Here is a 25,622-nt window from a genome sequence, read left to right as displayed (position 1 = left end):
TAAGAACTTGTGCTCAACCCATTTGCTTGTTTACAATCTAGATCATTGTTGTAAATTTAGATCATGTTGAACAAAAATGGCATACAAAATATGTTTAAACCAATAAGTTCAACCGTGTTTTGATTTGACTTGCTTGTCGTGCTCTCAAATCTACATAGCTAGAATTTAGAAGGCTGGTCCGCACCTGGACAGGTCCCTCTTGTAAATGCTCAATGCGCAAAAAATCTTTTATGGCTTAAAAAATAACAAGAAATTGACAATTTTAAGTTGTTTCACTGAATATCGTTTTATCCTTTGTCTTAACGGAAATGAGTTTTGTTTTCAGCGGGATGGCGTACACCCACTAGACAAAATGTGGCATTCCAGGTCACCAGCTCATTGTTATGTTTTGGTATGTTATGCATGTTTGTTATTCATGTCGGAAAATAGCTCATTGGGCTTATGCTTCTTGTAATCATATACCCGACATAAAACAAAAGATCTTGTATCTTGCTGTTTGTCATCATGGGATTGTATTATTCTCGGAGTTATTGTTCTTCCGCTTGTTAATCAATTATTTTTCTGACCCTGTCAATCTGTCTAGGCCATGCATACTGAGGAAGGTCCGAGAACGGTTCCTGGGAAAACACCAGGAGCAGCAATTCAATGTGACCCGATGACTTCGCGTACGTTGGTGCTTAAGCTTCTGTGCAATGGTCTTGTCGAACACCAAGCCAATGGGCTTCGAGAAATGCAACAAGATAGCGTAAACCTGTCGGATGGCAATTCCTTAAAACTTTTGTCTTAAAACAATTATTACGTTGACTTCCAAGTTCATGGAATATTATGTTAATCACACTTTCTCCTCGTAATCTACTGTTTGTTTGAATTTGATTCAAATACCTATACCAAATAGCTACATGATTGCGATTGAGACAATGTGGTAACTACCAAAGTAATTAAATAATAGGTTAATTATCACCTAAATTAGACAAAGTCAGTGCTAAAGTAGCTAGAATCCCATTAGAAAAGTCCACAGTATAATGCCAAAATAATCGCAGTATTGTAATCTACACAATGTGAGACTTGTCTCTTGTTTTACAGATACGTGTCCATTTCGACACCGAAGGATGAAAGAAAAACGTTTCTATCTGCTGTTTTAGTCAATGGAACTAAGCATCTTCTGTCATCCTTTGATTTGTATAAAAATTAAAAGGCATCATGCATGCTCAGTTACAATGATCTTGACGTCAGGGTCATCCCTATTCAACACATGCATTTATTCATTGCTCCAGTCTAATAAATATCGAGCAGAGGCGCAAGTCTGTTACTTATTGCAATAAAGGGACATAACTCAAAATTATTACGCCATAGTTATGGGCCTTGCTGTTCGTGTGCGTATCATCTCCTGAATCATGTGTACGAAGTTTCATTTGAATATCTACTCGAGTTAACTTGATCAAGGCAAAGGTTCAAGATTTTGAATGCCCTTGACGACACCAAGGCTATGATGATACCAGCTTTACTTGTTTATAACCTTATCAAGGGGCACAACTCCATGTTTTTTTATAAAGGAAAAAAGGTAATTGTTACACAAATGTGTTGTTTCACAGTTAAGGCTTGTACTAAGTTTCATGTGAATGTTTCGATTTGGTTTTGAGGTTTTGCCAAGGTTAGTATTTGCATAAAGACTATGACAAGGCTCTTTTTCTTCTATGAACAGACTTCATTACAAACAACAACCAAAACAAGAAATATATATTTATTTACAATTTAAATATCTATGCAAATATGACAGATACTCCAAAAAAACTATAATTAATAAGGCACATAATTATTATTTTTTCATTATAATATGATTTAGATAATAAATACAGAAATGAACACAGCAACAAAATAAATAAACATATCCTCTTGCAACCATAGAAAATACAAAACCGTTTAAACATATAACTTTTGTTCAAATTAACTGTAAAAAAATGCACCTAACAATTCAAACTAAAGAGCCAACATATTCAATAACTTTATTCTTGCAAAGAATATTGTGAAAGCAAGAAATAGAAAACATATGCCTAACATGATTTAAGGAAGTTTTTAATACATGATTGCCAATGACTTCAAAACTTCACAATTCAGGTAAGGATCAAACTCCATATAAAACATAAGAGTAGATAACTTATAAAAGTAAACTTCAGAACATAAATCAGGGTATCTTCCCTTGGCAGTTTAGAGAAGTGTGACTAGAAAATGGAAGCAGTATGCCTTAAGCATTACGTGACAAAAAATTAACATTCATTGCATCATTAATTTTTCATACAAATAAAAAAACAGTGAAACCATGTGTCTATTACTAGAAAATTTAAAAAATAATTGGTTTTGTGTAAAAAACAAACTCTAGGAAAGAATGGTTACTATTAAAATGAACAAAAACAGGACTTTGTCAATCACAAATGAACAATTTAAAATCACGAAAATGCAAACAAATATCATCTATCAGGAGGATATGTCTCCCGTGTACGAACAAGTGACGGCCCTTCTATGGAGCCCATCTGCGAAAGCTTAAGGGACTCATTTCCTGATAGACTTTTGTGAACACGAATTTCTTCTTTAAATGCTAACAACCCAAGCTGTGCATGAGACGCTTCATTCAGAGCTTTGGACCGTATACAACTTCTGTATTGCTCCGAATTCAGTTTGGGATCACAGCTTTTAGCATGCCACAAGTGGAAAATACCTGGGTCTGTAGCCCTGATCACCATAAAATCACTTTTTACATACTTTTGATATAAAAATACATCTTCACCACCCCACCCTGAGATATATTCATCAAATCCATTCATCTCCTTGAAATCTGAGCGATACTGGCAAGTCATTCCATACCCGAAGTCACGCCAGAAGCCAGTGTTCCGTGATATTACCAGTTGTTCCCGTTCTGGGGGAATTGGCATGTCTTGAAGACTGTACACGACACTTGGATTATACAAACTGAACACTATCGGGAAATATACTCTTCTCCCCTGCTCAGTGTTAACTCGGCACCTTTCTAAGAAATCGACCGTAAAAACTATATCAACATCACAAAGAAACAGTATCACATCCCCGTTCTTCCAACTAAGTACTCCAACCTGTAAACCCCGCCCCCTTGAGAACTCTTCTTTCAATGTGACTAGTTTCATATACCTGTATCTATGTTCTTTCGCAGTAGCTGTCATGAGCTTTTTAACATCTTCAAGTCCTTCAGTACCAAAGTACACAACAGTCAAAAATACCCGTCGATCCTGGTTGATAACAACTTTAATAAATCGGGACATAAACTGCTGGAAGGCATCAAGTCTTCCAGATAGAGGTAGAATAAGGTTAACCCAAGTGCTGGACGTGTTTTTATGATGTTCTTCAACATTATACAGAGTTCCAAATGGTCGGACAACAGTCATTTTTCTGTAAATATATTTCTGAAGATTTTCAACATCTCGAAAAAACAGTTCATACTGTGTGCCAGAGAGAGGCTCCGTTCTGTACATGCCCTCAATGAAGTCCTCTACTGCATATTTTCTCATCTGTGCTGTCCGGTTTCTGTTCATTTGTTCAACAGCGTATGATACAACATCTAGAATATCCTTACGTTTATAACCAATAGGTTTTTCCACAACTCTTCTTCCTAGTCCGGGCTCAACAAGGAATATTTTAGTTAATGTAAACTTCGTGAATGGTATAAGTTCATATTCTGACTTTAAAGACACGCCCTTAAGAATATCCGCATTTCTTATCTTGTCTAAAAGAGAATCATTTTCTTTTACTGTTGCGGTGGAAAGTTTCTGAGTGTCTGAACTGATTCTAAACTCCTGAAGCGAGCGTATTAACAAAGACTGGTTTGAAATCTGGTGTGTGAGACTCTTCGCCTTCTGGTCGGTCGATTCTAACATGCCCTCGAGTGATCGGATCCTTTCCTGTAAGGACTGTATAACATTGTTTTGTTTTTGATGCATTTCATCGCCAGCTTCACTCGGTTGTTTGCTAGAGAACTCCACATTCCTTTCATCATGAAACTGTGCGTCCATCATAACACCAAACTTTGCTACATACAGCATGGTCATAACGGAGAGACTGAACAAGAGAAACAGCACCCTGGGCATCTGCTGGCTCACCCGACTGTACATCTTCTTCATCTTGCCTTCTCCCAGGTAAACTTTTTCAATGTTTTCAGCACAATATAGTGCTGACTTGACAAACAAACAGTCCCTAAATTGATTCCCTCAATTTTTTAACAAGATTTCATTACTTCATTGTCCTACAATTACCTCATAATAATTTTTCAAAACAAAGAGGCGCCTTCTCTCAAAACGCCTTCTCTCAAACGAAGCCAGAAGTGCATAATTCATTACTGTCTTTCATCCTCTGCCATTTCACAAATCTGGTAATTCCCATTTCAAACATCCTGTCTTTGCTTCATAAACTTCCAATAAACTTAAATAAAATTATCTTTATAGGATCATAACGATTTCCACTTCTTGTGTTCTTTGAATTTGAAACTTACAAAACTTCCGTTAACTAAGTAATTGTTTCAAGAGTTGAGATTTTTACATCTTCTTCCTTAATCCTTAATCCTTATTTTTCCAATTTGCTGCGTTATAGCATGAGGTTTTGTTGGTCCATCTGTTTCAGGCTTGCAGATGTTTCATCACAGCACACAATCTGAAAAAGAAACCCATTAATATTAGCATATTAGTTACCTCAAGTATTATATACATTTATAATTACATTGTACTCCCGTCCTTTCATCAATTACTTTGTATTCTTTCTAAAATACCAGCATCTTTATTCAAAATCTGATGCATAATAACTTTAAAAATTAGCTTGTTCCCACATTAACCTATTTTCATAAAAGTTAACTAGCTAGATTATATTTTCCTGAGGATTAAAGCAGTTTAATCTTTAATAAGGTATTTTTTTTGTGAAAAAAACTGCTATATATATCATAACCAAAGAAAAGTACATAGACCCTAATCTTTTGAAGCATACCTCATTATTCAATTAAAAACAAATAGTTCCTCCCTGCTGGATTCATTATACAGTATAAAGTTTAAATGCACTTTTGCACAAGTCTATTAAAATTACATCCACATTTCATTTTTAATCCATAGAATATGCATCCATGTTTTGTTCATAAACCTAACATCATAATTTTCAGTAAGTTGGGTAAAATCACCAAAAACCTTTTGTTTTCTTCTTTAAATTAAACAAACTTTAAGGCTAGTATTTTAGACAAAACCCCCAAATCAGAATGAGTGATGATATCTTTTTTGTCACCCTATTGCAACAACAAAATCAGTGAGTGTAAAAATAGAAGTTATTGAGTTTTTGCTATAAGGTAATGATGATTTGCTATTTCCCAAAAAATGAAATTCCAAAAAAAAAATTTGAGCCTAACATTTGTAATTAATTTTTTATTGCATATCATAAATTAAATAAATGCAAATTAACTTTATAATACAGTTACACAACTGTGCAACTGAGTGGCTGATACTTTTGTACTAGTAAATTTTAAAAATTATATACCAACTGATAATCATCAGAAATATATTTGAAGAATGGGAAAATTTCATGTCTTTTCAGTCATTTGAGTGATTGAATATAGTTAAGTCAGATTCAACACTATCATGTTACATTGTTCACTTGTAATTTCCCAATTATCATATTATTTACTCCACTTACTATCTTAATTTGGAAATAATTGAAGTATAAAGCACTTACAATACTATAGAATAAGATTAGCAATAATTAAGTCCTTTTTAAGTGGTTTACGTACATAAACCCCCCACTTGTCTTAACGACCAAGTTAACACAAGCTCTAGCTATATTATATTACAATCATATAACTGAACAATGCCTCAACTTAAAGATTTTCTGTTGTTTGCAATTGTTTCAATTACTCAACATATCAGATTATGATTAATGGTGTGATAAAAATGTTAAAATAAGACTTTTTCTTTATGATTCCTCAAGACAATGAATAATTCATGACATTTGTGTTATGCAAGAGCCACATGCAAGGCTGACTATAGGGGCTGCCATCTGATTTTAGCTGCGTTTTGGCGGCGCTTTGGCCTGCTGTAAAAAGGCATGACAGCAAACAACAAAAAATGCAAGAAAAACAGTGTATTGAGTTACGCAAAAAGGTTCAAGTTAATAGCCTAAAAGAATAGCGAACCGAATTGAGCTAGAATAATGCATAATCAGCTACAATCTCTATGAATGGCTACAATGAAGATCATTAATTATGGAACAAAAATATATAAACCATTAATTAAAGTTCATACCGTTCAATTCAAAACCTTGAATATGATAATACCTTTTTCATTTAACTTAACAGCATATATCCTTCACCAGTTTTAATCCATGGTCACCCAAATCTATAAATCCGTTCAAAAGTTTAACCAAGAATTATTACAAGCCGAAGGTGGGTCAAAATGTCATAAACTTGTTAACATTTGAATACATACATCACTGGTATTACTTCATTTTATAGTCTTCTCGACTTCATACCATTTTAAGCAATTTATCTTAACTCATAAACTCTTACAAGGTGACGACTTTATTTTGCCAAAAGGTGACAATAAATAAAATATCAAAAAGGTTTTTTTTCACTCATCTGAGCAATCTGTTGTCTTTTTGACACCATATTTATCCCCCCCCCCCCCACCATCCAAGAAAAAAAGACATGACATGACAAACGATTGACCTATATGACCCATACATTCATGATATCAAGTAATTGTGCAGAGTCATCGTAATATTTAACCTTATTAATTCCAATCTTTAATGCACCATCAACATTTCTAGGTTGTTGTATTATTCCATCTTTTGCCAGAAAAACCAGCTAAAGCAGTAACAAATCCGTACATAAAGATCTAGGGTTCATTTCACCAATAATCATAGGAGCAATTTCAAACTATAAGGAGACATTATCAACAGGAGTATTACTGTCTAAAATCACTCCAACAGGGTATGAAATTGCTTCAACAATTCTTGATAGAACAGCCCCCTGGTTTCCTTATTTGCCTTCATTATTTTACAATGTAAGGATTTATGAATTTGTAGACGGTATATTTCTATACCGTTTTCTTCCCACCATTACCTTCATGGCCATGCCCATGGTCGGTCAACATCAATAAGGTTCTCCACTGGACCTTCTGACAACATCATATCACTCTTGTATACCTGAAAACAGAAAAAGTTCACATTCAAATTCAGCTTCTAACTATTGCGATTTCAAGCAATGTAAAATTTGTTTTGCAAATCAATGTCTTCGCATTAAAAAGACACACCACAAAAACTGAGTTCTTGATCCAGATCTGTAAACTCGGTGACTGAGAAGACAAACAAAAGGCCAGGGGCAGCGTTATGTTTCATGGGGTCGCATGCTTGAATGTTACTCCCTGCCCACCCGTAATATCACCCCCATCTCCTATTATCTCTACTCCACCTAAATATAAAGGAATAATATCTTGCAGATATGCTCAATTAACTTTTTCACATAATAATGCCTTCTCAAGGCTATATAACATTTTCATAGCATTTTTTGCATTGCTTAAACGAGATTTATAATAGCATGACAAAAAGCATAGTTTGTATTCAATGTCTAATATTTAATATAATGGATTTTTTTTATCAAGTACAGAAATATGAAAAGTTCTAAAATTTAGTTCTATGCATACATGTGTAAAAAAAGGATGATGGACCCTATATGCACCTTCATTACTACAACAATATTTATTTACTTTTACATCCAAGTCTTTTATTAAACAAAATAATATAAATCCAGCATCAATTCAAACAAACAGCATTTTTTTATTTTTTTGTAAATTTCACCATTTCAATGATATATTTATGCAAGGGACGTGGAATAACAAACCTTTGAAGACTTTCATAAGCAATAATTCCATCAAACAATGAAGCCACCAAAAAAGCATAGCCATTTTAGATTAATAACTGAATCCACCTATTCACAATCAAAATGTTTCCAAAAAAGAAAAGCACAACCATGTTTGAGGTATTCATTTTCCATTAGCAGTTTCAACATTTGAAGAAATGTATAAATTGAAGGAATATGAATGGCAAACAAAACTTTCGAATGGAAATTGTAAAAGGAGAAAGCACTGAAAGTGATTGGTAAGGAGAAACAGTACACTTTCTCAATGAGTTTGGTGAAAGGATTAACACAAATCCACTGGGATTTACATTTGAACCAGTTCAATGGGCTTGAACTCTCCCACCTTTTTCAATTATGAAAGCAAATAAATTACAAATCAAGCAAACACAATGAAGTAGACATCCTAAGTCTTACCTCTTGAATCAAACTTGCATTTTGACACTTTCAAACGTAACCATATAAAACAATGTAATAAAGTAGTATGTAACCTAACGACACAAGTGTTAGGAACATTTATTTTATACTGTCTATTGATACACTTAAGACTAGTCTGATGTTAGGTAATGATTATTATAAGCTTAGGCATAAAAAATATAAAGTTTGTTAAAGGTTTCCCGACTTTCCTAAATTTTTGCCGCAACCCTTAAGCTTTTCACTAATCGGCATATATTAGGCTTTGTCCTTGACCTTTGAGGTACAGACCTGGATCTCGTGCGCGACACGCGCCCTCACCATGGTGACATTTCATGGCAAGTTTTTCAAAAATCCCTTTATGCATGGTCAATATTTGAAAGCCCTTTTGCACACACATCTAGGGAACCACTATTATGACCTCTATCTCTCGCTCACCGCAAACAGACTTGATAAAAATTATGTTTTTGACTTAAGACAATACCAGTGATGCTAATACTAATTGTATAGTTGTTCTTAACTTAATAAGCATATAATTTATAGAATTTTGTAAAGAAAAACTCTCATGATAGATTTGCCTAATAAAACAAAAAGATGAAGAAAAAAAACACTTCAGCACTACCTATACCCTATTTCTCTTGGGCATGAAACCTGAAACAAACATATTTTTTCTACCCCTTAGCTGCTACAATAGACTTGCAGTGATTTAGAAAAATGTAAGTAAAAAACAATAGCTAAAACATTTAGCAAAAAAAAAGTGCCAGTACAAGATTTATGAAGGTTTCTGCAAACCATGTTAGTATTTTTTATAGACAGAATAAAATCCTGTGGGTATGTTTGCATTAGATAATCAACACAGGCGGATGTTCAGCTATTTTAAGAGCTCTTTCGGATGTTGGTCTATTCTTATAGCTCTTCGAAAAATTCTTTATTAATAACAATATTAAACTGTTCCTAGCATGTTGCAAACAGATTTCCAGTCGAAATATAGATCAACAGAATCTGTCAGAAATTGATTTATGTATTCAAGCGAAAAAATCAATTTGACAAAAACAGTTATATAATATTTTAATCAAATGTTTATTATTGAGTTCACATTTTAATCATTTTTTATAACCATCAACACCAACTGTTGAAAACTATAAAAAGCATTTTATCATGTTTTGGTAATAAAAAATATCATGATTTTCCTGTTATTTAGAATTTTCAAGACTAAATTGAATACCGTAGATGAAGACTTCTGTAATGAGGTATGATTCATGACCAAAATAAACAAAGTTTTAAAGCATAGACAAATATAACATAAAATAATATCAAACAGATATTATGGACAGATAAACCAAACTGTCTATAATAATATGTATTCTCTCAGATTGTTTCTGCTTGTTACATCTGTTATAACTGCAAAGTGCCAAACCCACCACCTAAATGTCTTTCATATCAAAAACAACTCATTTTTATGACACAACTATTTGACTTTTTAATCACAAGAAAGTGATAACCTATGTTTTATGACTTCACTATAAAACCATTTTTTTCTGATTGACTCCTTTGACATTGGGGTAATGACTAAAACATATTTTTTCTTTTCGGCTCCTCCTAACTATCCTCTTTCACTATAATGTTCAAGTGTACAGGGCTCTCAGTATTACAACCTCAAACAGTTAAGTTTATGCACTTAGACCTCAAAGAAGAGTATTTTTTTTTTATTTCTTCACATGCTGTGATCACTGATTTGAAACAAAGAAATGAAAAAAGTAGATGTCGAAAAAAAACTTGGGAGAAATAAACTATAAAGGTAACATGTAAAAAGGTTACAGAAAGTGCAGTGCAAGACAGAGTCTGTTGGTTTATTTTTAAGTTGTTCAAAACCATCAGCGCCAATTGGTTGCATGATATGGCCTGACCCACCTTCAAAATTTATGGGCTAATAATTAAGTTATCCTGTTTTATGGCCCAAACCATATTTTAACAAAAAATACCTTATATAAGAACATTTACGCATACGGTTAACAACTAAGACATCTAATCGAAAGGGGGGCCCAGGTGTATATTTTGACCAGAAGTATACAGTGGTTTGGTGAAGACAGATTACCAAGTCAGAAAGCATTTTTCTCATCCAACCTGTTTTTCATGCCATGCTTATCAAAGATGACATTTATTGTTATCATGACAGCAGACATTGTATTTGTTCAACAATTTCTTGTGGAACATATTTAACCTTAGAAATTAATGCCATTTTTGACATTCTTACTTAACATCAAATTAACGTAGAATCAAAATAATGGTTAACAACTTAACATAATGAGATTAACAGGATAAAAATAATTTAAGAAACCCAAACTGAGAAAATAATAAATGTAAATTTACCCGAAGTCCGAGACTATGAATGTGTCCAGTATTTCCGCAACATAGTTTAGCATTTAAACATTCACTTCTTCATCCAAGAAGACTCAAGTTCTTTGATCAATGAAAAGTTAAATTCAAATTACCAGCATTTGAATACAACCGTACTCTGACCCCATTTTTGGCTGTATTTTTTTAAGGGGCCACATAAAAGAGCACTTTGAACTTTTAGCCATGAAATCTCCGCCCATAACCTTTGTCCTTTATGGTGTTTCCAAAACACAGAAATTTAAATGTTTAATAAAGGTTCATAGTTCAAAAAAACATTTTATTCATGTTAAGAGACTCATATTACTTCAACGCTAGTTGTATTACATTAAATGAAATACCTCTATTACATTTTTTACTTGATTTATCAAAATAACAGTACAGTATATATAATAATCAGCATATACAGCCATAAGTTTTGACCATAAGCACTTAAATTGTCAAATATCATGCATTATCGTACTTAAATGCCTGTAAAATTACTTATTGTGTGATAGGCATGAAAATAACTAGTTTGTAATTCATTGAAATATTTGCATTTTCCCACAAACAGCTTCTCGGTCCCCATCAATTTAAACGTAATTTCAGTGTTTCATGAAATAGTAGCCCTGTTATAAGACAGACACTACTGCAACATAATAAAATAATAATTATAACAATTGCCAGCACAGAATGTGGATATAAATGCTTGTAATTTCTCAAAAAAATATTTTAGCCAGAGTAATGGGACACAAGTCTCGTCATTACGAGCATGTGTACCAAGTTTCTATTTTGGGACTAGTTGACGCGAGTCTCATCAATACGAACATGTGTACCAAGTTTGACGTAAAATTTTAAGGATTTGAGGATTATGGCTATAATTAAGTTTTAACAGGTCACCTATAAGGCTAAATACCTATCAATTCATGTATGAAAATACATCTAAAAAAAACAACATGAAAAACATGTATGAAAAACATAATATTATATTGTACAAAAAATCATTCTCAGCAGCAGCAACAATACCATCATCACCAATATATAACATCATAATCCTGATAAGATACTATATTCCAACCAGTTTTCTTTTCAAATGCAGAAGGATTGAAGAAGATATGGAGAATGTGGCAAAGTGTTAGTGTGACAAGTCAGTGACAAGTGACCTAGGTCATGCTGATCTGAAGATTCCACATTGCTAGAGTGGGAAATATATTACATTTCACCAGACCTACTGTCTATAAAACATTAAGGTCAACCTAGGATTATTCTCTTGTAAGTTATAGCTTGTGTTTAATGACAAACATTTTAACATTTGACAGTTATTTGAACAGCAGGATGTGACATAATGGTCAAACAAATATCATATGACTTTTCCCATAATGAAGCTATGATTGATGACACTTATCTGCTTTCATACGCGGCTTATTTCACTTTGTGTAGTTAATAAACAAAATATTCACTTTTCAAACATTTTAATTTTATCTGCCTTATAAACTTTTAAAATAATCTATAAGCCTGATTAAAATTACCTTCCATCAATAATTAAAACTCAAAACAAACCTTTTAAATTAAAGTATTATCCAGCAATAATAACTACATGGTCGAGTTGATCAAACTCCAGCCAGTTCACAACATTATCAAGTGATATGGGAGGTATCATGTGGTTTCTGCCATGTTCGCAGGCCCAGCTGAAGGAAAAGGCACTTACACATACAACTTAATTTATATGACCCTTATCTCAGAATGTTATACCCCAGCGGTTCATCCAATGAATAATTATCAGCTGGCAATAACAAGGGACACATGATCCCCTTAATAAACTGATTTTTTTGTTTTTAGTTTATTCAGTGTTCAGGGAGTAAAACATATTTTTTGCGGGGCAGTGGGTGTAGTTTGTCATCTCCATGGTAACCTTTGGGGCTGTTATGAGGCAAAGAGGGTTGCTAGGTTATCAGATAGAACTTTTGTTATTTTGCATCGTCGGCAACCACAGTACTTTCTTCCGTTACACTTCATACATACCGTGGGACAATTGACTGACAAAATCTCGTTTTATAGAATATGCATGAGGCAGGAAAGACAACTCTTCTTCCAATGAATTTGCATGTTACAATCAAATATTGTTCAATAACTTATCAGTGTCAGTAACCTCCGTGGCTGTGTGGTCTTGACTGCTGCTAAATATAATTGTACCTGGGAAGGCGGACCTGGTTCAACTCCAGCATTCGCCAGACTATTTTTCAGCCACTAAACATCAGTTACTTTGCCGAACCAATGAAAATGCCTTATTAAGTATTCATGATTACGAGATTTTCATAGCCAAATTGCCCACTGTACACAATGAAGCATAGCTTGGTGTGTATCAGGGTATCTGACAGTGGTTATCTGTGGTGGCCACTAACTCATTTCAGACTCAAGATGGCTAATGGGCCTTGTCTTTTTAAAGGCTCAAATAGTTCATATTGTTAAAAACATAAAACAAATGACAAGCAGTGATCATGCCCTTGTTTTTGTCAGTTTGTAACAATATAACCAAGTTGGATTCCCTTACTAACCATAGAACCACATCTTAAGGGCCAAAAGACTTCAGTGGGAAGTTAATCGGAAAACAGTGGTTTGCTTGGGGCACTGTTTCTCATGTGGTGGCACAGGAGTTAGCCCATGTGGTATGCTTGTTGTTTGATTCTACAAATTGCTGGCATATAAACTACATACCTCTAAGACAGTACAAAACCTGTTCCCAAACAGTTCTGACTGCTGACCACTTGAAGAATGTTGGTTTCGCATGTTTGTTGTAAAAGCCACTGTAAGAAGCAACATTTAAGCTTGCAGAACTTATGTTCTATGATATCAGCTATGTTTGGAAGGCATTTGAATTTGATGGGAAACAGGTCCTACTGATCTCAGATAAAACAACTATTGATGGAGAAGTTTCACATGTAGGAATCTTGTTAAAACTACATAAATCTATTATCATGGAATTTCATACTTTATACTGAAGAGCAATTTGACTTTACAAGCAATTCTATGGATTTTGGTCATCTTCTAGGTGTCCATATTCAAAAACATACCGACTACACAACAACACAGAAGAAAGAACACTGACTATTAATGAATGGGTACAGATGACCAGTTCAAACATGAGCAACAATTAATTCATTTCAATCAATTTGGTCACAGGGTTATCACCCGAAACTGAAGAGATTAGATACCCATGTATGACTTTACAACTTCCTAGATGATTACTCTCTCTATATGATTACAATCATGTTTTTTAAGAATTTTAACATCGTTTTATTAAGGACTGTTCTTTATTTTCTTGACAATCATGCTTCTTTAGGGAAATAATGTATCAAATTGTTAAGAAAATATTGTTCACATGAGACTTGACAGCTGCAATAATGCATTGTTTATTTGCACTGGATGAACTTGTGTAAATAAACATTTCAACAATGCAAATACTATAACTAAATACTAAAAATAACAATGCAAAGTATTTGCACTAAATGTTGTAAGTACCATGAACAGAACCTGTGAAGATCCGGGAAGTCCTTGAACAAATATTTATGTACCATACATTTTATACAACTTTAAAATAACAATTAAGCTGATGGAGACATGGCGGAAAGTTGTGTTCAGATCTCAAAAAAAACCTGTTTAAAAAGTTTGGCGGGGGGTTCTGGAAATATTCTTACTCATAAATGCTCAGACTATTATTAATAGCTGCCACTTTAAATGACAAAAATAATAGAAGTGTTATTCTTATAAAAAGTTCTAAATGTTTTCCCATATTCAGCGTGAGATAATTTTTTTGTTTAAGCTACGTCCTTCATAATGTGCCAAGTCATGACAGCACCAAGAGTTGGATAGATCAAAGAAGGAAAAACATTGACACAGTTTGCTAATGAGCAAAACCACGGGCCTCAGCCCACTTCAGAGTTGTGTAATGACACATAAATCTCACATGCAAAGTTCTTCATTCAGCGATAAGAACAATGTTATTTCTTTAATCTTTGAAGAACGGCTTGCTGTTTTGAAATCCTCCGCTCTCTTCATGAAAATGTTGCACAGGATTTGCAAAGAAAAAAAACCTTGACAAGCACAGAAAATAGTAAATTTCAATTTACTTATCAAAGAATCGGCAATTACAGGCGGTTGGAGGTAGTTTAATGTTGTTACAAAAATAAACAGGAGAAAATGAAAAAGCACAGAGAAATTAGAGGAAATTGACAGATATAATAATTCTATCCAGCACTTGATCTTTCACATAATGGTCCTCCCATTTTATCTGTGATATTCTTAGATAATACATTTTTCTTTCAAATTTTCAAAAAAATAATTATTATTCAAAATTACTGGTCGACTTTTTAAAAATATAATTATAATTGGAAAATGTCCAAGATACTGTAAGAAAGCCAGTTATACAACACCATTGCAGGAAAGATGTTGACACAATAATAGTCTAAAAAAATTTTTTAATTCTCTGGTATAAACATGTGCTTCACATTAACTGAGATTGCCATGATTCAGCCTGATTATTTCTGCAGGTAATTGGGTTCAACTTTGGCAAAAACATAAAAAAGACCACATGAAATAAATATTTACACAAGTGTGCAGCAACTGCCTCATTGCCACAAAAACATTGGATGCCATTAATTTGAAATAAAGTGCATATCACTATGTCAATCTCCTTTTTGAAGAGTTTCTCAGCAGTTGTAATTAACCTAGATCATTCTTTATGGACTACTTTTTCAGTAAGCTCCTAAAAGGTCCTCTTGCCCTACAACTGTTATTTGTAAGTGTCTATTTATTATACAAAATGGAGCAAGGGATGCCTGCAAGACTTAAGTAACTATCTGAAATTATGGAAGGACTTACTACAGTCTTGGCGGCAACCCTCGATTGAAGAAACAAGTAGGCATATTATTTATCAGTACCGGATACAGATATAAAGAACAATTCTGAAATATGTATTATTGGTGTCTGTTTTTTCTTGACAATGAAATAATCACCAAAATAGCTATAAAACAATACAAATTATGATATATAATCTGATAAACAGCTTACCAGATTCCCTGATTGCCAATAAAAACTGACAGTGTTCAGACTCATACCTACGCCAATGGTATCACTGGACACATTCACATTTAATCAATTAGAAGAGCTTGACAACCAAATATCCATTAAGCAGATAACAAATCCACCATATTTGTATGTAGTAATGAAAACGACCACCAAGCTCACTGGCTAAAATAGTGGCATTAGTGCAGCATTTCGCGCTAAACACTAATTTAGGACTGCCAACTTGATTGTTACGAACACCAAAAAGAAGCACCATTACATAAAACAAAAGTGCGGAGTTTATGTTTCAAAATAAAGTGACAATAATTAATGGTATATACAAAGTTATGAACAACAATTACATGGCATATTATATTACTGGTTTAGATCCTGGTCCTCTGTCTCATCATCCACGTTGCTAGATTTCCATGTTCATCTCATAAATATAGTATATGCTTTATAATATATGAATATATACTATAGCTCTTTTACCACATCATTATAAATATAAAAAAAAAAAATAACTATAAAAGTTTATCCATAAAAAGTAGTCTAACCTCTTCTAACATCCAAATGACTATAATCAGCTATGGTCAGTTTAAATGCCCACTTATTTACAACTTCCCCTCCAAGGAAACCAGAGATAAGTGGCCAAACAAGGACCGGCTTACATTCAACCAGCATGTTGATTTTATCAGCTAAGAGACTTTATGACCACAGCTACAATAATGATAATCATAAATGAATACACCACATAAAATGTTAAACCAAACCTAAACTAGCCATTAAGATTTGGGGTGTACATAAAAATAGCAGGTGCCTCCAAGTTTTATTTGATGAAATGGCTAATGGCCTTTCATTTGGAGCTACTGTCCTTAACTTATCACTAACCCTTTCATTTCCAGTACTGGAACCCTTCCAGATTGTGCGGACTTGATGGACCATATGCAAACTTGCCACAGTTTGCTATCTTGCAATAGGAGACCTTTATCTGTGAATGGATTGAAATCAATATATCTACTCTTGCAAAAAAAGGGGTCACATAGATAAGCTGCTGTCTTTCAATTGATTCATTCATAAATTTTGAGAGTTCTAGGGCAGCCGAGAAACACACAACATATTGTCCCATAACTTGATGCCATTACGGTGGCAAGTTTTCTTTATTTGACAAAACCTGTGTAAACAGTTAAAATCACTCGTGAAAGCCCAAATCTGTATAAATGTTTTTCTCAAACTCATTAGAATCCAGTTGATCAACATTGTAAATCCGGTGCAACAATAGTATTCTGTGCCTTATCTACAAAATCAGATTATGCCAGCGGGACTAAAGGGGAATGCTGACATCTCTTTGCTGTACCTTTGACACTTGGCTAATCTATTTAAGCTAATTAAAGCAGTGTTTGAATTATAGATGTACCCCTGTCTACCAAAATAGTGTTTCATGTGCCAATCATTAGAGGTAGGGCACAAAACAATGATGAATCAGTTTTTAATCCCTCATTTTCAGTCAAATCAGTTCAGAAGTAGCTCAAAATCTCAGGTATTACAGCCTTATTTGTACACCAAAAACATCAGCTATTACAGCTTATTCTTTTTGGATCAGTTATGTCACTTATTACTAATATAGCATTAATTACATCAGTTATTACAGCCTGTTTATTGGATCAGCCACATCAGCTATTACAGCCTGTTTATTGGATCAACCACATCAGCTATTACAGCCTGTTTATTGGATCAACCACATCAGCTATTACAGCCTGTTTATTGGATCAGCCACATCAGCTATTACAGCCTGTTTATTGGATCAGCCACATCAGCTATTACAGCCTGTTTATTGGATCAACCACATCAGCTATTACAGCCTGTTTATTGGATCAACCACATCAGCTATTACAGCCTGTTTATTGGATCAACCACATCAGCTATTACAGCCTGTTTATTGGATCAACCACATCAGCTATTACAGCCTGTTTATTGGATCAACCACATCAGCTATTACAGCCTGTTTATTGGATCAGCCACATCAGCTATTACAGCCTGTTTATTGGATCAACCACATCAGCTATTACAGCCTGTTTATTGGATCAACCACATCAGCTATTACAGCCTGTTTATTGGATCAACCACATCAGCAATTACATCAGCTATTACAGCATGTTCTTTTGCATCAACTATATCAGCTTTTGTATTTGAGCAAATTAGTCAGCTGTTTCAGTCTGCTCTTTTGGATTAATTACATCAACCATTACATGATGTTCTATTGGATCAGTATCATCAGCCATTTGTTCAGTAACATGAGCTATGACAACCTGTTCTATGAGATCAATAACACCAGCTCTTACATCAGCTATCAGTGATTTTTCAGCCTTTTTTGGGTCCAAATTTCGGCCCCATTCCCATCCTGAAAACAAATATATTTTACCCATGCCCAGGTTGAAAGATCCAATATTTTTCTTATGAGGAGCATAGACCTCTCACCATTTATCAATATAGTGCCATTCATGAATACTACCTTAGGTTTGTTGAATGAAAGGTTTGAAAACATGTTGAACATTATATGAATCATGTTAGTATTATTCCCCTTTTTGTCAAAACGAGGCTAGTTTTCCCGTACTAGAGGGCCCTGCCACCATTTACTTTAATAAACCGGAAAAAACACTGGCCTGTTCTATAAAATCAGTAACACCAGTTATTACAACCAGTTCTTTTTTTATCAGAAACATCATTGATTTATACAGTTTGTTTTTCTTTTTTATCATTTACATCAGCTCCAACGGGCAATTGTTCTTTTAGATAAGTTGCATTTGCTCTGTATCAGCAATTATTTTACATCAGCTGATGAAGTAGTAAAAAATCTACTTTATGAATCTTAAATCAAATAAGAAATGGGAAAACACCTCAAGATATTAATTTTAATACAATGATACCGCTACGATAACCTCCTGTCATGGTGACATTATACTGCTAGCATTGGAGGTATTCATAACTGCTGATTCTATAAGATTAATTTTAGCAAACATAAAAAAGCAAATCTGACTTCAAATCAATATGTCAGTCAGACAATAAATTATATTTCCTGGCTACATAAGATAAATTATATTCTAGTGGAAAAAAAAAATTAAAACATTGATTTTGTCTTCACTTGAGTTACCCATTAAAAATTTAGTAAAACTATCAAGACACCGTCTTGCATTCTTGTTCAAAGCAATTTTTCAAAACCAATATATATTTTAATTAAATGTGACTGGAAAAGACACACATTATTTCACGTATACTGCACATACCAATGCTTACAATATTTGGAGTAATCCAAATGAGGAATCGTCTTCGAGTTCAATTGTGCAACAACGACAAAAATTAATAACCAAGTCGCTAGAATGCAAAAGCAGCCCTTTACTTTCAAACTGGATGAAAAGTAATTCAGAATAGACTCAACCATACCAGCAATAATTAATTGTGGCACACAAATACAACAATCAAATATTTTATGACATACAATTCAAAAGAAATTACAAAAGAATGAAACATAATACAACACAATCCTGAACCTTGTAACCTCATGCCACAGAAAACAGGCTCTTTCTACATTTTCAGTTGACAGAATGGGGTAATAATTAAGTAAGGGAGCAAGTGTCAAGAGTAATATGTCAAACTGAATAATAAAAGTAAAATACGCTCCATGTCATACAATACTGTAAAAGTGAAAACTACTGATGGCAATAAATTAACACTGGTTAAATTCCCTCCCTAGAGCGGTGCGATAATTATTCTTATTTTACAAGTATTTATGGCATTTTTTATTATAAATAGGACTTGAAGAAGTTTAAACATTTTATAATAGTTTTATATTGACATTTTAATACATGCTATAGATGTTTTATCTTACTGTATACCAAAGAGAACTCATCACTTCAGCGACTGTAAAAGAACCAGTAAAACCATTGCAATTAGGAAATGGAGAAAAATGGCATCACAATTTTGAACTATGTTTTTTTTTTCAACTGAGGTCAACTTATAACTGGCTGGTGGTCTTGTTACATATGAAATGATGAAATATTGTTTGTTACCTTGTCAGTTCATTTTAATAACTTTTGTACACAATCATAGCACAATCTTGTTGTTCATAACAATAATTGGATTATGCCGAAACCTTTTTTTATAACGAATACATACAAAATCAGATCAGAATATTATTTTCATGCAAATGCATGGGCCTCAAAATGTTATTTGTGAAAACATGAAAATCAACGTACCGGTGTAATAATTTATGATAATATAGCCAAGATAAGGTATAATGTAAGTACTTGTCATTCAAATTAGAATTCTTGATGTATTCATTATGACAGCCTTTTTTGAAAGTGTTTCAACTATCAAATTTACAATAATTCAATAACATTTCCAACCTAATGGAGCAAGAAATTTCATTCAAGCTGTTACATAAAGTGTTTAGCTTTTATGAATTTCATACCGGTGATGCAAGAATAATATTCAATCCTCTAGTTATATAATATGTATTATTCAGGGGGGTGGGAGTTTAGAATGCTTGTCCACAAGGTCACATAAGATAATGAATAAAAACATGTATTGTTATCTCAAAAACAGTTTGAATGCAGACATAAACTTAGCAAAAAAAAAACCAGAACATCTTATATCAATCTGGTTTGTTTTCCTTTCCTGTTCCTATCTGCACAAACTGAATAACATGTTTGAATCGTTAATACTGGAGCCACAAATCTTGATCTTGTAAGCTCACGACTCCTATCAGTTTCAAATGCACCTAGTTTTTGCAGACTTTTCCAGCATATGCTGACAAGTGTAACAACGATTGAACTGGTTAACAAGGTGCAAATCTCAGAATCAACAACCCGGTATCAGAGGGTGTACTTGATTCATCTTACAGATGTTGGCCGAGATGCAGACACCCCACCTGAGTCAAACTGGGACAAGGTTTGTTTATATTTTTATTGAAAGATCTGTGAAATTAACAGAAAGTTTATAAAGAATAAAGAATTCTCAGGTAACCAATGTAAAGATTTGCAATGAAAGTTACTTTTAACTGAATCGACCCACAAATGCCAAAAAAACCCACAAAAAGTCAATCCAGACTTTAAAAAGGAAACATTATACAAAGTACAAGTTCTGAGCTACAAAGGAAGAGGGCGAAAGCTATCAAGGACACCTTGGTCCCATTATTTTGTTGAGTGCAGACAATCAAAACATGATGTTTAAGTATAGGATAAATCACGAGTAGCCGTTTGATATGGAATTTATCAGGGAGCGTAGCAAGTTGATAATTCCATATCAAACGGTTACTCGTGATCTATCTGACTTAGACAACAGAAAGTGTATTGCTTGTTTCTCAGTCCGATACCATACATTAGTATGAGAAAAATGTCAGGAAAGCACAGGAAACAAACATTTCTGTAGTATTAAGAACGTCCTTCTAACATAAGTAGGGCACGATTTGCACGAGATTTACCAGTTGAAATATCCGACAGAAAAACAGTTGTGTGTGAGATTTATCAAACACTTTTGCAGGCCTATGATTGGCCGGCTGGAGGTAGCTGTTGTCTAATTCAATGTTAGAAAATGTTAAGAAATAACATCTCCAAATGCCAAACTTATTTTAGTTCATAGGTACTTGATAATTGCAGATAAGAAAACAAGAGCACTGAACAATAGCCCATGCAACATTCCTCGTATTTTCACAGTCATTTCAGGAGCCCAGCTACACACCCTAAAGTGAACATATGTACAAAGTTGCATTTAAAGTATTTAGTGGTCAAGTTATGGCCAACATGTTTTTGCACATAAATGAAAAAGTTAAACAGACAAGCTTACACGATTTGTTCAATGGTAGCTTATAATTTAAAAAATCCCCCAGCAGCCCATAGAAGCTAAGAAGGTGACACCTATTTTCCCTGGTACCATTAATCCTTAATAGCACATCATTTTTGACAGTGAAATCTAAAACTCATATTTCACCATTGCTAAAAGCTTACCTCCTGTCAATCCGAGTCCATTAGCTGAAGATTTACATGGTATACTTTCTAAACTGGAAATGCTGATTAGGATCAAAAGGTAAGGTTAGTTATATTTAAAGAACAAAATACAAACAGTAATTTGTATGCTAAATATTTAATACCAGTAAGAGATTTATACAAATCTGATCCATGACAAATCTGAAGTAGCCATGCCTGCATTTTATATATATTTTATTTAAACTGCTATTTAGCAATAATAAAATTAGACTAAAAAGTCCAGGTTTTTTTAATTTATTGTAAACCACTTTTTAGGTGATTTTATAGTTAACCTATCATGAACTTAATCGTAAATACCATATTCATAATGTATTCAGCATACATCTGACAAGATGAAGAAGCCAAAATCCTAGTGGTTCAATGCCATCAAACATTTCCAACAAGCCCTGCTGCATAAATTCAAGATCATGAGCAAGCAGGGAAGCCAGCTCAGAGTGCTTTGTGCCAATTTTGACTACTACATCTCCTAATATATCCTTTACATTAAAACTTTGTAACACTTAGAAGCTTGGCTTGAAAGTTAATTAACAATTTGATCCTACCTTCAAGTTCCAGTCCAAATGCCATCAATATTTCTCACAAAACACGATCAACTAGCATGACCTGATCTTGAAAAGCCATCATCTCAACTGTTGTCAAAATACACAAAACCTGCCACAACAATAAAACATCATGCTCATTTGTCCGAAAACTTCAACAAATGACTCGAGAATCAAATCTGAGCACATGCCACAAGAATAATTGGTCCTTTATCAGCCACTGTTACCCACTAATGGCTTATAATGGTAGGGGGGTAGTGTTACATCTGGGAAGGGTCATGTCTGGTCAGCCTCACGAAGATGCCATATTGTTTGAGTTTGATTCAAGGTCATGCCAGTTCAACCATGTTCAATGCTCCTTTTATATTAAAATGAAATGCACTAAAATTTTAAACAGAGGGCCTTTTTCTTGCATCTAGTACAATGTCCATGAGCAGGACAAAACATTAACTTTTTACCAACTTGAAAGGACTCAAACGCACAAAATACAACAACCATAAAACCACAATATCAAATTAGGTTATTACAAATAAATGAAATTCATAGCCCCCAGACAAGTTTAATGAAAAGCAAACAATTTCTTCTCTAGACCAAAGATTGAAATTCTTACATTATGTTACCTGTTGCCTGGCTGTTGTCTCTACGTTTACTATAAATGGGAGATGGCCGAAACCAAAAATCCAGCCAAATCAAATGACAATCAAACCCGATCCCATCTTCATTCACAATTGTCACTTGAATGTGATAACAATGGCTGGTATGTTACAAATGAAGTGGCCCTCAAGTGTGACCCCATGCCCCAAGTCACCCATACAGTTTATCACCACATTGATCAAAGTGAACATCACAATAAATCTGCATGAAGCCATCAACTTTGGTACCCTGCCTCGTGATTAATTCAATCATTGCCTCAAATCAGCCATATACAGGTACAGTATCATATTTGCAGTTTGTTTTATTTAGTCTGTTCTTTTTTTTTTAAGAAAATATACAACTTCCTTAAAGAGGACAAAAACTGAGAACCCATGACTCAAATAGCGTCAAATCATGAATAAACAGGTACAGTATTGATATTTGCATTCATTTTGTTTACCAGTACTCTTTATTTTGCAGGAAATATATACACACCAATGATCAATTGCCATATATCTTGTCCATTTTCAAACTGCGACTTGCACAAAAAGCTTGTGTAACATGTTTTGATGTCTCAAGGCTCTTTTAAGGTAGTTTATGCTTCTGTTCTATGAATAACATTATGCTTAAAACTGATACTTTAAAAAAATACTATTAGATCAATTTCTGCTTGTCACGTTTCATACAAGTACGATAATGCTACTTAATGTTTCTTGGAAAGTAAAACGAATACAATTTCCTAAAATCGAGGACAATAACTGCGAATCAGACACTGAAATACTAATTATACATTCATTTTTAGTATGAAGTATTCCAAGTTGTTTCAATCATATTACATGATATAGTTTTTAATGAATTACATTGTTTTTGGAATATTCTTTGTAGTTCCTTAAGTCAACATGTTACATAAGGGAAATTATTATGCCAGACACATAAAGCAAACCACCTCGTCACGTAACAATTGACATCATATGGCTTGACATAAAGTTCCTAAGTAGATGTGATAACCAACAGCTCTTCATTACAAGTGGTCCTTGTCACACTAGGTATTACAACACACCTGAAGCCAGCTGATGGACCAAGGTAATACACTGTCCCTATCCAGCCTTACATTGAAGGACACCATACTGAGAAAATATGGGAGAAGAGACACCTTAGTTGTAAAGATACAATACCACGTTTGGTCGCATTCAAGCACTACTGTGAAATGTGATCTAACGAGGCTTATAATAAATGTTTACTTTCATCACTGGACGATGCCTACCAAGGTGTTGACAGGAACACCAGCCATCCATTTTCCTTTACCTGACTCAACATCTGAAGAAATTAAGAGGAATAGGAGACTTTAGCCCAAATTAGTCACTTCTTTTCTCACTTTCTTAGCCTATATTGGGTACTTATGATTCATAATTATCCATCATATAACTTAAACTTCATGTTTTTGTTAACAAAATTAATATGTTAATGTTTTCAAAATGCTGTTTTGAAGATGCAAATAATTTGAGATTTTGTTTGTTATATGAACGAAAATCTTATTTCTAGTAGGCAATTATTTTTAAGGGGTATAAATGAAAAAAAAAACTTCTGACAGTGACACTGATGTGTTTTTGTTATCAAAAATACACTTAAAGATAATCAAATTACAAAAACAACAACACACCATTAAAAATGTTCGTCTGACATCACTCAAACATCTCTGTTACCTGGTACTCACATGCACAGTTTGGTGCAACCTAAAATGCTATCAGGCCTTGGCACTTGCAAATAGTGTTTGGTTTTCAAAGGATCGTTGATACATGTTCATTTAAATATGATATACAAACATCTTTTTAGTCATAATGAAAAAACAACACATGTTAACATTGACAAGCAAATATATGTCACTTCAAAACACTTACAAGAAGTCATCACATAGTGGATGGGATTTTTAAGAAAAAACAACATGACTCATCTTTCTTAAAAACTTATACTTACAAATATACACTATATATATTATATTATTTATTTCCTTTTTTTAATTCGAATAACATAATTTTATGTCACTATATAGTATACTTATTATTTTAAAATGCAAATCTCTAGGCAATAATACAAAATGTTATTCAATAGGCTCTGTAATTAATCAGCAGTATAATTTTGCAAGATCAAGAAATTAAGCAAAATATTGTTTAAAAGTTCACACGCAAATCTCAAGTTCACTTGCAAATTTAGATAAAAGTCTCTGTGATAACTAGTCATGACTGTTTGATTTTAGATAATCCATTGCTAATAAGATTATTTTTTGGTATTGTATAATCTGCTCGTTTAGTTGTTACGACAGGGTCCATATTGCTGTTGTATAATTTTTTTAAGAATTACAAATGATTGCTAAAAATATTAAATTATATAAAATTTAATATATTTAATGTATAAATTCATGGGCCTTTATAATATCTATATCATTATATCAAATCTAATATCATATTTACCTCATAATACTTAAAAGCCAATGTTTAACCACAAATTTAATAACAAGATAAATAACTTTTCTATACTATTAGTGCAAATATTGCATCACTGGGCTTATCAATGGCTTACTGGGTGTATTTACAACTCTGTCTACCCAGATGTAAACAGCCTTTAGAGTGCTTTTGTGAATGGTTGACTGGTCTCTTT

General features: G+C 33.5%; 1 protein-coding gene across 6 annotated transcripts; it reads right to left on the bottom strand.

Annotated features, from left to right (window-relative positions):
- Positions 1 to 1,726: 1,726 nt before the first annotated feature.
- LOC128225193 (chondroitin sulfate N-acetylgalactosaminyltransferase 2-like) lies at positions 1,727 to 25,587 on the bottom strand. Of its 6 annotated transcripts, none has more exons than XM_052935255.1 (3): positions 25,436 to 25,587; positions 7,115 to 7,197; positions 1,727 to 4,671 (listed from the first exon to the last, which is right to left on the bottom strand). In XM_052935255.1, the coding sequence occupies exon 3, from the start codon at positions 4,143 to 4,145 to the stop codon at positions 2,466 to 2,468; it is 1,680 nt and encodes a 559-aa protein (XP_052791215.1). In that variant the 5' UTR covers positions 4,146 to 4,671; positions 7,115 to 7,197; positions 25,436 to 25,587; the 3' UTR covers positions 1,727 to 2,465. The 6 variants fall into 6 exon arrangements, with proteins under 6 accessions (XP_052791215.1, XP_052791218.1, XP_052791217.1 ...); XM_052935258.1 differs by lacking the exon at positions 25,436 to 25,587 and adding an exon at positions 22,338 to 22,448; XM_052935257.1 differs by lacking the exon at positions 25,436 to 25,587 and adding an exon at positions 16,646 to 16,679.
- Positions 25,588 to 25,622: the final 35 nt, after the last annotated feature.

The sequence above is a fragment of the Mya arenaria genome, chromosome 2 (assembly GCF_026914265.1).
Source record: "Mya arenaria isolate MELC-2E11 chromosome 2, ASM2691426v1".
Lineage (NCBI taxonomy): Eukaryota > Metazoa > Mollusca > Bivalvia > Myida > Myidae > Mya > Mya arenaria.
The sequence above is the reverse complement of the archived record's forward strand: the minus strand, read 5'-3'. Positions and strand labels throughout refer to the sequence as shown.

Coding starts and splice junctions, on each gene's coding strand:
- LOC128225193 (XM_052935255.1), bottom strand. CDS start 4,145: ATGAAGAAGATGTACAGTCGGGTGAGCCAGCAGATGCCCAGGGTGCTG.